Source organism: Tachypleus tridentatus, chromosome 13, assembly GCF_004210375.1.
Source record: "Tachypleus tridentatus isolate NWPU-2018 chromosome 13, ASM421037v1, whole genome shotgun sequence".
Lineage (NCBI taxonomy): Eukaryota > Metazoa > Arthropoda > Merostomata > Xiphosura > Limulidae > Tachypleus > Tachypleus tridentatus.
This window is the reverse complement of record NC_134837.1, coordinates 175784472-175800431: the sequence shown is the minus strand read 5'-3', so window position 1 is coordinate 175800431 and position 15960 is coordinate 175784472. Positions and strand designations below refer to the sequence as shown.

Genomic DNA, 15960 nt, shown 5'->3' with positions numbered 1-15960 from the left:
TAATAGATCAGACCGAAAATTAAGCATTGAAAAAATACATCTACTCAACAAAGGACTCAACTTCACAGTAACACCTAGAAATATTCCATCCATCGAAATGAAAGCCTGCCTGGAAGACCTAGCTAGAAGATTAGTGATCCACTCTATACAAACTGAAAACAACGAAACACAAGCACCAGAAAGAAGACAACTTCGACAACAATTCCAGCGACAACCAACAACCTATCTTTCCAACTAGAACTGAAAACCTCTATTTACCTGAAACACCTACAAACAGTATTTTAAAACAAGCTTTTCAAAGAATTTTCACACTAAACTATCAACATAATTTCACAGAAAAGAAATCTAAAAAAACAACCTCACACAAAAAGATATTAATTCTATAAACAACTTAAGATAACACCACCAAAATTCTAAAGTAGATAAAGGCAATGCTATAGTTATAATGAACACAAATGAATAGATTTAAAAAAAATGAACATCTTATCAGATACAAACAAAATTAAACTACTAAACACAAATCCAACAAAAACACATGAAAACCAATTAAACAAAATACTACTATAAATGAAAAAACCAACACAATTTCAGAAAAGATTTATTCTTACCTACGAAAGACCGACTCACGCACACCACAACTATACGACACCCCCAAATCTCACAAACCCGATTGTCTACTACGACCCATAATGTCGACCTATGTATTATTTAACTACAACCTTGGTAAATTAGAGAGTGGACATTTCTAAATATGTAACATCACCCGGCTCCTTTTTCAGATACTCTTTCAACTTTAAATATATTCCTAAATCAACTAAATAGTGTTATGCCACAAAGCTGACAGTACTTAAACTTTATTAACAACAATTTTGTTCATGCAGCTGGTTGCTATACTGGCGACTTACATACTTCAAATCCTGTCTCTGTGCCTTCCTCAACACCAGACGTTTGTTGTTTCCTGAGCAAACGAGAGTACGTGAACTACGTAAGTACTCGGAGGAAGGGGGGGACAACAAAAAACATCGCATCATCTAACTTATTTATCCAAAAACACTGCGTCAGGTAGACACATGCGAAGGCAGAAAGCAAATGAAATGTTGTATTTGAAAATGGAGGTGAAGTAGGCCTAACGCTAATTTGGTTCGTCAATCAGTTCACTCTAGTCTCTCAGCGTGTCAAAGACCCTACAATGCCAAGAGAGTAAGTCCACTCAGCCCGAGACGTGTAATCAGAATAACAGCAACGCTCCAAGCGGCAGGTTTGACAGAAAACAGCTGCTGCTCAAATAGGTTACCGATAAGGAAACTTTTCGTGCATACACATATAATACACTGGTTATTTATACCAGAACAATACCTGACAGGGTTGTAACAAGCGTGATACACATTCCAATTAGCCATATAGCGTATAATAAAACATTGTCGTTCTCTCAATTTTGTTTTCCAAAAAAGGTTTATATGTTTAATAGCAAAACTAATTATCGATTACAATAAGTTTTTCCTCGTTTGAAATCATGTTCCTTCCCAACACTGGTTAAATATACTTTACTTTCTCGTCAGTTCATTACCTGAACGACAATTATCTATCAAGAAACAGCATGGTAGTTCAATTTTAACACAGAAATATACATGCACTATCAACAGGGACAGGTTATTTAACTTTCACAATAGCCACTCAGACGGAGTTCTAGCTTCACTGGTGTTTTCCGTCCGTCAAATGTTCATTTGCAAAACTTCGAATGTGTTATTACCTAGCCACTGTCTATGCGAAAGTCGGTTTGCAACACTCCTTACAAACAATTAATTATTCACTGTGTGTGTTTATGTTTGATAAACATGATGATATGTCTGGATATTTTATAAAGTTAAGCAAAAACAAAACTTCTAACCTAATGTGGAATAACACGCGATATGTTTCTTGTTTGTTTACTGTAAGCGGGATTCAAAATGCGAATTATAATTTCTTAAGACAGTTAAATATGGCCACTACTGATGATCCTGTGGTCAGGGCGTTCGAATCCTATCACCGAACGTTCCCGCCCTTTCAACCGTAAGAGCGTACAATGTGACTGTCAACACCTTTATTCGATTAAACCAACAAGCCTTGGCGGTGAATGTTGCTGCTTTTCTTCTAGCATGTCGCTTCTGAACAATTCATACGAGATGTTGAATAATACACAAACATATTTTCCAACCAGAAGGAAAACATTTCTAATTGTAGGCTATAAAGTCCCAAACATCTTATAAACTGTGTGGTTTGGCCAAATCTATCAAATCAACTGCCATGTGGTGTGGTTCAACTTTACACTTTTACAGACATGGTCCGCTTAATCTTAGCGAAAAGCCAAATAATATGTTCAGAGAATTGAACTTCGAGTTTTAACACTGTAAATCTTTAAACGTACATCTGACTCGTTTTTTTTTTTTTTTTTTAGGGGGGCGTAAATCTACAGAATGAGTCACCTTAAAGATATACAAGTTTTTGAGGAAGTCATATTCGGGGTCGCTTAACAATAAAGAGTTTAAGCTTGCTGTTAAAACTACCGATAACTTTTTATTAAATACCCTAAATTATCAGAGTAGTTCAACCTAAATACAAGTTCTTTAAAGTGGTTAAACCAGTGGCGGTTATAGTCCTAACTCAATTCTGCTATTGGAAAAGACATCATTGGGATCTATGAAACACAAAGGCAACCGGAAACTTATTCAGCATGGTACTAACCCGACTTTTCTTTGCGTCACAGCCGCCATGTTCAACTTAATTTATCGGCAAGCAAGATACAAAAACAAAAAGAAAAAAATTATGACGACATATCCGGCTGTCAGCCAACAAGATTCTCATGTTTGAGGCTTGTGTTCAAGTGTATCAGACTTCCCTGTACTAGACCAATTGCAAAATAATAAATTTTAGGTTAATGCGTAGACTTCCGGTACAGAATGAAATAATAATAATAATCAAGATTGCAATCATACAGAACACACACCAAAAATGTTCCCTTTAATATTTCCAATCTATGTGCAGAATGAATTTTTCATGTGCACCAGCATGTGTGGATGTCCTCTACCCTTTTTATGGGGGAGAGGAGGGAATGGGAAGGATAAGGGATAAACCAACCCTACTGAATCATTAGGTCGTTTTGCAAAGATACCAGTTGGTCATTTGAGCTTTAGGCGTATCGATTGCTAGGGTCATTAAGGCCGTCAACGTGTTGAGACTCCTCGCCAATACCGAGTATATGCGCGACATTTGATTGGTTGTTGAGCAGCCGCGCTGCTGTAGAGAGGGTAAAACTGTACACCACAAACCATATGTGCTCGCACATATTCTACCAAGTTTGATGATCATCTCTTGTCCACCAATAAACAAATACGATTAAACAGTAACCTAAAGTTTTATTTCAAACTTAATCACCTATAATATGTCGTACTATAATATGTAGCTACTATCTACATTCCACAATTTTCATATCCTTTTACTTTGGTTGAGGGTGGTGGTTAACACAGATCTTACGGCTGTTACATTCCGAAAAGGATAAACTGGTAAAAAAATGAAAATATCCGTTTAGGACAAGCTGTTAATACAAAATAGAAATGTAACTAGTTATAAAAATTATATTACTATAGGAAAGCAAATACTTATTGGGGATTCGATGTAATGTTACTTGCCTCTTGAGTGTGGAACCAAGGATTCATGGTTTACGACCCCTGCTGCCAAAACGTACATCGTACTTTAGGACCTTGGGTGCATTACAATAGTGACCCTCAAACCCCACCATTTGATCAGACATGAGTTAGTGTTAGTTATCTTCAGTCTGTCAGTTCAAAGTTAGGGACGGCTATACACAGGTAGCTATTCCGTAGCTTGGAGCGAAATTCTTAAGAAACAAGCAATACTTTCAAACATCTGATAAGTTTCATTGTTAACAATTTTAAAAGGTGTACGAAGCCTTTTCAGTCATTTGCTTTGCTCGGTTCTCAATCATATAACTGACTAATATTACTTGGAAACACTACAGTAATAGACGAAATATTAACAAAATGTTACAGATGACGAGTAACATCATATTATAACAAAACTGGATTTTGTAATATCTGCATGAACAAGAATCTTGTAAAATAAGTTCTCATACGGACTCTGGATAAATAAAATGGAATAACTGCTAACTGTAGATTTGAATCAAAAGTGTGTATCCGCAAATGAGCACCATGTCAGATTACAAGACAGTAAGAAGGAGACTGAAGATGACCAACCTGAATGTCAAACGTTCAAGATATGCATTGTCTTCAAAGCAAAGGACAATATAATAATGTCAAGATTATGTCCAGTGGATCAAAGATACACGAAACAATATTACTAAAGCTGACGCAGTTTTTACACAATATTAGAGATAGAAGGCATATCATGTTGGTGGGATTGAATATGGTTTGGTTCGGGGAATAAAACCCCGGGTTTTAACATTGTAATTCCATAGACTTTCCGTTGTAAGACAGAATTGGGAGAGAACAGACACAGCAGATAAGCCAATGAGGCTTTGCTCTAAATTAAATAAATGCATAGGAGTGATGGAAGTATACAATGTGAGAAAGTTCGGCTATTGGCGGACATACCAACTTCTATGTCTTCCAAAATGGTGCCGTTAAAGTGTCACATTATAGGAACAACATCAAACAGTTAGTTATGTGTCATATCGAGTATAACTTTTATTCCCACGGAATACACATTTACCTAACTTCGGTCTCGCTGACCATGCACAGGATAGTTTTGGTAGACATGTTACGCTGTACATCCTGTCATTGCTCTAGACATGCAAAATGCAATAGAATTTTTTTTTAAAAAGATGGGATCCAACCAACACCCCCTTCTAAAAATGCAACATTTACAAGCATAAGCTCAATAACCAATCATTTACCATTCACTTCATAGGAAGCATCAGCGTTTTGACAGAAGAGGAGTGATTATTTGCAAACTTGTGAACATTTTTGTATAGTTTGTTCATTTCTTTCTTCTGCACATTTAAACATGAAACTAGGAAAGTCGTGATACATTTCAATGTTGTTTTTTACGTTGTGAAAAAAATTGTATCAATAAAAAAAAAAGAGACAAATTTTCAATTACCAAAAACCAAGTCGGCTGAAAATTATGGGCACTAATTACTACCGCCATATTCACTTTCTTTAACATTTGCTTTAATTAGATCTCTAAAGATATAAATGATATTTTCATAAAACTTTTTAATGTACAATAAATAAAAATGTTTAATTCAAAAAGGGAAATAGAAATCTTCAAAAAGTATAGAAATAAGTTGAATTAAAACACAAAGATTATATTTTCAAACCTACAACTAGGGGCCTTAAAAAAAATAAACAACAAGGGCGGAACTAGTGTCTACATTACTTTATCAAGCTATAAATCCCTATTTTAACTCCATGTCTGCAGTTTATCAATTTTAGTAGGTATATGTATATATTCGGAGCAATATAGATAGGCTGCCTCATATAGTAGTTGCTCCATACGAACAAAAAAAGTGTGGCACCTGCCTTTTTATGCTAGAAGAACACAGACAAGTCAAACCCTAAATGGCACATTTTCGTGGCCGAACTTTGTTGAGAGGTGAGTTCTTTTGGCATTTAAGTTTGTTTGTTGGTTTTTGGCTAAGAGATCGAGGCATGTATCAAAGTTTTGGTTATGATTTGCCGTGACACCCCTTTATAACTCACCTGATCCCATAATTTATTCTCATCAATTCGAATAATAATTATTAAACACAATATAGGCTATTCTAACCTGCTATAGCAGGTTATAGAAACCTGAATTTTGGCGTTATAAATCCTCAAGTTTACATCGGAGTAACGAACAACACCTGTCATAGTAATACTGATACTAAAAATAAGTTGAACTTCGTTAACTTTACAGACTTACAACGCTAAAATCTATGGTTCAATATCCCTTTGTTTGTTAAGCACAAAGCTAACCATGGGCTAGTTATACTGCGCCCATCACGAGTATCGAAACTAGGTTTTTAGCGTGTGTCATCAGAGGAACTCCTATAGTGTAGCTCGGCGCTTAAAAACAAACGAACAAACTTAACTTTATTACGTTTGAGTTGCAATCGTACGTTGTAGAACAAATATAGTGATGAAAATATTATCAGGGTTATGAAATTGTATTACAAACAAACTCGTAGCTGCGTGTTATATGTAATAAATATTTCTGTTTAGTGCTACGTAATGAAACTGACAACGGCGTTGTTGATCGCTGTCATGGGATTAACGATATATACCAAAACACACCGAAAACAAATGTTTCTCTACGCAATAATTCACACACACATTAGCGCGTACAACTGCTACAAACATTGCAAATTTTACAGTTGAAACCCTATTACCAGTTATTTTTCAAACAGTATTTTGCTAAATTTATATAAAATTCACGAGATAAATTTAATGTCAGTAACTTGTTTTTACTGTCACCATGTCCCTGTGAAAGAACATAGTACCAAGTTTACATTAAAATGAAAGGGAGGAATTCCAAACCTTGCATATGCCCACCCCACATCTTTCCACTATCACCCCTATGTATCATTTCCTTCCTCCTTCATGTTGTTCACTGTACGTCACTTGCTACCATCAAATTGAATTTTATATCGAGAGTTTATCATTTTACCGAAATGAATATAATATGGATTTGACCTAGAAATATCAACAATGTTAGGATAGCTTTATGGGCATCAGTTAGGCCTTGCTAATAGATATTTGTATGATTTTTAGTAATTATTCCTCTCCATAGTATATGATCATAAATAATAAAGAACATATAAAGGTTCAATTTGAAACGTTATTACAAATATAGACGGCGAATTAAGTAAGTTCCATGAATCGTTACAATGTACCAAAATAGACTGACATATCCTTCTGTGGCACCACTGAAAAAACACGACAGTCACTATTCCATAAAGTTCACCAAGACACACAGTGAATGAAACGTCACGAAACAAATAGGTGTACGTCAAATTTATTTTATATCCTATTTATAAATTTTTATAGATGCATATAACTTATATAGTTATGGATTTTACTAATATTTCAATCTATATCTAGTATAACTGTTATGCATTACGATACATTAGGAACTTATTAATAAATTAAGTTTCCGTATTCTTGTTTGTTTGTTGTTTTAATTTCGCGCAAAGCTACACAATAGCTATCTGTGCTAGCCGTCCCTAATTTAACAGTGGAAGAATAGAGGGAAGGCAGCTAGTCATCACCACCCACCGCCAACCCTGAGGCTACTCTTTCAACAACGAATGGTGGGATTGACCGTCACATTATAACGCCCCCACGACTGATAGGGCGATCATGTTTAGTGTGACTGGGATTCGAACCCGCGACCCTCAGATTACGAGTCGAGTGCCTTAACCACCTGGCCAAGCCGGGCCTTCGGTATTCTTTCGTTTACGTTTTGTCTCCACCGCTTAAAAAAAGGTGAAGGTAAGAAGTTATAAAAATCCTACTTTTGTGGGGATTTTTTGACACACGATAAGTAGTAAATGGTTTTAATTTCCCTACCCACCATTTTCCAATCGTAGCTGTAAATCAAGATAATATTTTTTTATAAACGGTAATTTTTAACAAAAATCATAGTCAGTCGTTAGAACTAGTTAAGGTTTTTTTCAGTCAGTTCGTTCATTACAAAAAGTTAGTCAGACTGACAATGATGGTTTGAAAATACAGAACCTTCTACAAGTTTAATAATTTGAACGTTAGAGCATTACATTGTAATAACCTGTTTCAAGCTTTTTATTCAGTTACATTAAAAGTGAAATAAGCGAGAAATCCGCGAACGTTTTTCTCAAATATTATAAACAAATTGACATCACACAAAACACTCAATTCAAGTTCGTTTCTGCCCCCACCTTCCACCAATTCAATATACTTGATGTTAGAAATAAATTCACTCCTTTATTCATACACACTAATGCAATAAGCGAGTAAAAGCCATGAATGCCACTCTGTCTAATGTAACACGTACACATTTAATAAAATCGCAAAATTTCTCATGACAAACATGCGACTTCTGCAAAGAATGTTACTAGTAGTGTGTCTAATTAATTAAGAGCTGGCCAAACATAAGCTTTAATATGGAGAAACTTCAGTGTACAAAGTTTGAAAAAAATAATGTGGGGTAATAGAGTTTTTTGTTGTTTTTTTCTGTATAAATAAAGTTCAAGCAATTTGAAGAGACAACATACTTAAACCGCTCGACAGCCTGCACGCGCTATACAAGTCTCCATTGATTTCCGATGCGTGACGTACATGTGGTTTGGCTCATGATGCGATTTACACCTTGTCAGGTACGGTACAAACAGAAACCATACTGCTACACCGTACTGCTCACAAACATTAAAAGTAACATTTGCACCAGAGTGTTTTAAACGTATATGATGATGTACATTCTTAAAAAACAACAGAGTGATTCAATTCCATAAGACAATGTGGATGAAGCATATAGAGAAAATATCAAAAGTCAACACAGAACTGGGTGGGTCTTTCGACTTATTTTACTTTGCAAGAGCAAAAGGCATACTAAAAGTTATAGCGTTTGAAAGCTGAAATAGATTATTTGAACTAAAAGAGATAAAGTTTATTGTATATCCTCATATGTTTCAAATATTTACTTAATTGGATAAGACCTTCCAAGCGATACATTATGAATTAATAAAAAAGACAATTTTTTGTTACACTTTATGGCAAAGTTAGAATTACACTTTAAATAGTAAGTCAAACTATAACAATATCAGTTCTTACGGTCAGTGTTTGTTCTGTTTTTAACTTCATTTATATAACGTACTTTTAACAAGCCTTACAATCCCAGTATCATTGCAATGTACACTTCATTGGAAACCTTAACTAACATAACGATTTTTTTTCAATGCAAACAACAACACGCAAACAAATTAATATTTTTCTTTCACATTCGATCAAAATTACAACAGTTTATGTATCGTACATTTTGAGGATGTTATATAAGATTCTATTCTTAGAGTAACAAAAATTCAAATAATTATAACGCTCATATTCGGGGCGAAAATTTATACATACGGCTGAGTGTAGACAGGTCAACGTACAGCTTTGCGTTCACAAAACATGTAATTTATTAAGTATTACTATACATAGTTTAGTCATTTGACAATATTTAATTAATCGCTATCCCTCCAACCTACCTTTGGAACGCGTCTGTCTTGGCATCCCTCTTTGGTGGAATCCTGCATCATCGGCCGCTTTCTACAAATTTCTCGGCGCCACTTGATTCTATCGCTACCTTTGCTGTTCTTAATTTTGAGTGGTGATTGGCCAATGTTAGGTCCTCTCTTGCAGTTGATATGGCTAATAGACACTGGAAGACTATTGTCTGGAAGGTGAGATTGTGACGGTGAACTGGACAACAACTTATGAAGGACAGTGCTGTTTAACAAAGTTTTGGCGTTAGTGTTATCGACAGTGTAATTGTTTGATACTGACGAGCTGTTGGCTTTTATAGTTTCCAAGTTGTCATTCTGATAACTACCATCAGTTTTTAATTGACCCTGAACAGTTAAAGATAAATTGTCCGTTTCGGCGGTGCTGACATCTTCGTTAGTCCGATCTTCTGAAGATTCGATAGATGCTTTAGCAAGATCTTTTGCAACAGTATAATTTTGGTTTCCATCTGCAGATCCGTTTGCAGTCGTAAATATTACTGGTATGCTTGTAGTAACAGTAGATGCTGTTAGAGTATCCGACAGGGCAACACCCATTTTACTTGTTTCTAGTGCTGCCTTCTTAAGCCCTGAAGAAGGATGACTGGTGGTAATTGTAGATTGTGTGTCTCCTGATGCGACTGTACAGCTTGCCTGTGATCCTTGAAGTTTGTTGTCCTTTGAAAATGTAGAAACAAAGTCGTTACTTGTGTTGTGATACATAAATTTTCCATATACTTTGTTTTTCATGTCGTTAGTTTGGTTTTCGATGGATTTCCAAACAGGCACGTTTTCACTTCTAGAGTTTAAATCCCGATACCGACTACTAGGTGTGTTAGTATTTCCATTAGGTGAAGGTTTATTAAAATAACCATTGTTTAAAACTGGGGCACAACTGGATTGTGGATGGAGAAAATTCTGATGAACTACATGATTTAACAAAGAAACACTTTTATCTTCTTTGTTTGGAATTTTACAAAACGAATTGGTTATTTTAATATTCCTGCTAGATTCAGTACCAGCAATCTGACCATTTTTCTTATTTAACAAGAACTTTTTATTAGTCTGATCACTTAAGTCATGATTAGAGCTTCTTGACAAAACTGTTGTATTGATTTCATTGCATGTTAGTTGACGAGATTCACTGGCCCAAACACAATGTCCTTGATAGGAGACATTGTTTAACAAGGTTGATTTGTTGGTATCAATACGTGTGTCCTGATGTACGGTATTGTCTAACATAGGCTGTCTGTTTGCCTGAGTGAATGCAAACTTATAAGGTGTATTAAACGAATCTGTCCTGTGCGCCTCAGTATGCTGGACGTCATGATAATTGGTATTTGCCATTGGTGATACACGTGCTTCGTTACGTTGGATTTGTAGAGAAGTGGAATTTTGCAACACTGTTCTGGCAGGGTCAGTATCTGGAACTTGATAAAATGTATGTTTTGACTCAGGTGTTGTATCCGAGACATTACGTTGCATCTCTTGAGACGAGGTAATTGACAGAGATGTTCTGTTGATTTTGGCTAATTGGACTTGGTGAGACATATTTGTTAATGGAGTCATATTTGTCTCATTATGTTGGATCTGGTGAGATGAGACATTCGGCAAAAGTGTTCTGATGTTTTTGGTACATTGGACTTGATGCGACATATTATTTGCCAATGGTGTCATAATTCTCTCATTGTGTTGCATCTGATGAGATGAAACATTCGACAAAGGTGTTCTGGTGGTTTCAGTACATGGGACTTGGTGTGATGTATTTACCAGTGGTGTCATATTTATCGCATTATGTTGGATCTGATGAGATGAAGCGTTTGCCACATGTGTTCTGGGGGTTTCGGTATTTGAGACACGGTGTGATACATTATTTGCTAATGGTGTTATATTTGCCTCATTACGTTGAATGTGATGCGATGAGATGTTCGACAAAGGTCTCCTTCTGGCCTCAGTACTAGGATCTCGGTGTGGTATATTATTTGCCAAAGGCGTCATATTTGTATCGTTACGTTGAATCCGGTAGGATGAGACATTGGAGAAAGGTGCTCTAGAGGTATCGGTAATTGACGCTTGATGTGATGTGTTCTTCATGTGTAATATTTCGCTGTCATCTTTATACAAGACTGGATAAGATGTGTTACCAAATGACTGTTTCCCGCTTCTCTCAACATTTTGAGTTTGTATATTTTTGTTATTAAAAAAAGGTCTCCTGTTGGTAACACAGGTTGGTGGTTGATGAGACACACTGTTGAATACAGGTATATTGGTTGTTTCGACGTGTAGGGCTTGAGATGATGAACTAAACACTGGTACACTATTAGCTTCTATTCTCGTAACTCGATGCAACGCTACATTTTGTTCATGAAGTCTACTTGTTTCAGCACGTGAAACGTTACAATATGTCGGTTGTAAAAATGGCCAGCTATTTGCACTAGTGTGTACGATTTGACGATGGGTAGAAGTTGAAAGTGCGTTGCTTTCTTCACAACATGGAACTTGATGATGAGCACGATTTATAAATCCACCGTTTGTGTCTGTATGCAGCATCTGATGAGACACAGGATTCAATAAAGGTCCATTATTTTCCTCAGTCTGGGAGATCATATGATAATCAGTTCTTATCATAGATTCTAAAGATTTATCAACTTGAGGCAAAGGATTTAATAAAGACCTATTATTTGTTTTCATATGATGGGCTTCATGAAATTCGAGTTTTGCTTTGTTACAATAAACCTGATGCTGGTCAAGGCTTAATAGAGGTTCACTCTTTGTTTCATTGGCAGTGACCTTATGATGGATAGGGTTTATGGGGTGCAAGACCTGATGAGATACAGGATTAAATAAAGATTTGTCTTTTGAGTCTGAACAAAATACCTGATGCGAATAAGCATTTTTTGGATACATTTCTTTCTTGTCAGTATATGGTTTATTATGAGGTGATAATACCTTGTTTGGTACATTTGAGAGGTTGGTGTGAGAAATTTGCCTATGTGAATTGTTAAATACTGATCCATCTTTTAAGTTATTTGTTTTGCACGGGACTTGGGGGGAACAACTATACACTGGTATTTTACTACTGACCTCAGTTTGTGTGATTGAAGAGGATACACTACTTGAAAATGATACTTCATGTCCCTTGTAACAGGGATTCTGTTGAGTCAAACTGTTTGTCTGATAACAAATACCAATTTCAGTAGCTCTTTGTTGGGGTGTAGGGGTGGTCACATTACTCAAAGGTGATATACCATCAACTTCAGTATAAGATACTTGATGCGATTTCTTACCTAAAGATGTTCCCTTAACTTCTGAACCTGAAGGTTGATTAGATATAGAGTAAAACTTTTGATCTACACTATTAACGTGCGAGATGTTATTTGCTAACAGATTTCTTTCCACCACTGATGGCGTTGATGCATTTCTATCTTCTAAAACTTCTTGAAAGCTCTTACTTTCTCGCCTTGTATTATGAACAATGTCTGAAGTCAATGATTTAAAAGTGGTAGTGACATTTATATTCTGATATGGTTGTTTCTGAGAAATATTATTTAGATTAAAAGTTGGTTCTCCCTGTTCTTTGGCCTCATACATTACAGTCTTTGATAAAGAAAAACAATTCGAATCTCTACTCAAACAGTTTTCAACACCTTCTTTCTTTGCTTGATGAACAGCTGCCACCTTCGATGAAGAACTATGGGTCGTAGCATTGAACATTCCTGTCTGCGTCGTGGTTGCTATAGTTACTACAGCAGCTGTTAACGTTGGGGGATCAGGGTAAAGTACAAGATTTGTTTGACTGTCACTTTCATATGATTTATTTCCATGGAATGGTACCAAACGTGGCATTTTGGTAGCTGGGACACTAGCTTCATTATCTTCAATGCTGTATGGACGTTTGGTTGGTAGCAAGTGATGTCCACTGTTAGTCACATGAGATGGTACATCTCCGGACTCGTACTTTACTCGATTTTCCTGAATAGAAACACGTGGAGGCTGAGGATCGTCATCAATAACAATTACTTCATTAGTTATATTTTTGCTGCTCTTTGAACGAAATGTGCTGTTTAAATCTGGTGGCACATTCTTTCGAGTGCTAAGACTTTCGTTATTTTTATCATAAGTACCACTGTATAGCTGTTCTCTATACGTTTCACGTAGCGATGGTTGGTACAGCTGACTGGATCTTGAATCCATGTCTTCTTCTAATCTAGCCAATCCTCCCAAACTAGAGTAATAAGACTTCATAGTTAGTCCAACTGGATGGTTTTCTACAGATGCGCAGTTCCTTTCCTTTGTCCAACTAATCCAAGAATCTTGAGCTCTCGAGAGTGACGAAGAAGTTGAAGTTTGGTTTGTTCTCAAAACAGATGAGGTATCAGATGTAGCTGAACACTTCATGCGCCAACGAAACTGGGATTCATCAAGAGATGAATTGGACACGGACAGGGTGTCTCTTCCCGTTGTTGTAGCTGAGAAATCTTCTCTTTTCTCGTACACCGCTGGCGACAATACGTTCATAAAACGGTTCGGTGCTTGTCTGTAGAGAGAACTCGTGCCTAATTGCGTGTCTGTTGGAATCAATCTTTGCACGGAAGTAGGCGTGTGTGGATCTATATAGGGTGGTGCAAGTGCAGCTGAACATGGTTCGCCATTTTCCCGAAATTGGACTTTCCCAGCAGTGGAATATCTTCCTGGTGACGCAGGTTGAGGCCTTTCTTGGGTCGGAGGTACTGAATGTTTTCTAGAACACAGTGACGTAGCGGTGGGCATAATGTTAACTGAGCTATTTGTTGTATACCCTTCTCCGTACGGTTTGGGGTCTAAATGAAAAATGGAAGGGTCAATTACAGATCTAGATGCCACTGTATGGCTTAACCCCGATGCACGCAAGGCAGCTAATTTCTGCTGCTCGAAAAGCATAAAGTTCTCGGGGCGTGACGGTTGCTTCACAGAGAGGTCAAGGGGGATTTCTCGTTCTCGTCCTGTAGTTACCATAGATACATCCAACGAAGTAACTGGTCGAGATTCATAGGGATGAGCAGATGAGACGAAACTTTGATAGTACATGTCAACAGGATCAGTTGACCTAAAAAAGAAATTAAAATTATATATATTATATTGGTTACTTAGCAATAAATTAACTTCAAGTTAATGTGCAAGTAAAATGTGTATATTTATATATATATATATATATACACACGTTTCACGTCATGCATAAAAGAGAGGCATAACATAAGCTTATAAGGAAACTTTCTTCGTTTCTTCTAAAATTATAACGTGCTCCCTCACCCTGAATATATATTTAAAAAACAGTTTAGTTTTAGTGTACAAATATTTCATGAATGACTGTCACTCTTTTTATCTGAGTAGGTTTTTATTACTTGGTGCTAAACTCACGTTTTAGACTAATGGTATTTAATTATTGAATTTTGAAGCTAGAGCTACATTCTTGTGTAGACACTTTCGATATAACAAAAGATTTAAAAATCAACCAGCAGAGATCCACAAAACCGTTGTGGTCAAATCAGTATTTTTTACTACACGTCTTTTTTTTTCTTTTTTTTTTACACAAGATTTCTAGAATACTACAAAAGACTTCTGATTGGAGGTACTGAAATCCACAAGTATACTTGTCTTAGGCCAAACACCAATTAATCTTTTATTACATACGACCTCTAATTAGTAAAGATATAAATTAACAGTGCAACTTGTTTACATTTTCAACTTTGGTTTGGACTAAACTTCGGTACTTAATACCACCAACAAATAAATTCTACGACCGAATATTAGACATTAAAAAACCAAAAAAGATAAGCTTTTAATTAAAATATGGTGTACAAAATGTCTACTATATATATCCTGTTTGGCTGTTTACAATACTGTGTAAAAGTATTGGGACAATAGAATATTTTGTCATTGTTTTCATTTCGTGGGGCTAATTCTTCCATGCCATTGTAGAATGTAAATGTCAGCTTTATAGTTGTGTTCCACTGATTCATGTTGACAATTAACTGATCCAGGGTGAGAGTACTTATCCTATAGAATTACCATACGGTATACCAAGAGCATGTTATAATGGATCTACTGGAATTAACACAATGATTAAACTTAGGGTCTGAAATAACTGTCGTATAGGAAAGAAAGAGGCAGAACACCTAAACTTAATGATACTGATGTTAACTCGAGTCTTTTTGATACTGTAGATCTTGACACTTTCCTATAACTTGATCATGAGCACTTAAAACACTTTACTTCGATCTCCAACTATTGTCAAGAGACTGAAATATGCTAAAAAGTACAAAAACTGGTCTGTTGATGATTAGAAAAAGTGTTATGGACGGATAAGCGTAGATTGTTCATCTGACAGAAGAAAGGTAAAAGATACTTGCCTCAAGGAATATCACCTGTCATGAAACGTTGGGAAAGCAGTGTGATGGTTGGGAGGGGGGGGGGGTTCTGCTGAGCCGACAGGATATATTTGTAAAACAGATGAATAACCGACCAGTGAAAGTACCATCAGATACTGATCCGTTATGGTATACCCTTTGGTTTGTGTATTATTGGTTAAGAAATTTACTACTAAAAAGGCAATGATCCCAAACAGTCATTAATATTTGCATAAATTACTTGAGTAAGAAAGAAAGAAGCTGTTGGAGTCATTGAAATGATGGAATGCCCCCTACAGAACTCCGATTTTAACCCAATTGAGCAGATCTGAGATTTGA

At 36.1% G+C, this 15960-nt stretch overlaps 1 protein-coding gene across 6 annotated transcripts in view; it reads right to left on the bottom strand.

Annotated features, from left to right (window-relative positions):
• LOC143240943 (uncharacterized) overlaps window positions 1-15960 on the bottom strand; it is a 98812-nt gene that overhangs the window by 31849 nt on the left and 51003 nt on the right. For all 6 annotated transcript variants that reach the window (XM_076484222.1, XM_076484221.1, XM_076484219.1 and 3 more), the window contains one exon: window positions 9221-14321. In XM_076484222.1, coding sequence (XP_076340337.1) covers window positions 9221-14302 — 5082 coding nt within the window. In that variant the 5' untranslated portion in view covers window positions 14303-14321. The remainder of the gene's footprint in view (window positions 1-9220; window positions 14322-15960) is intronic.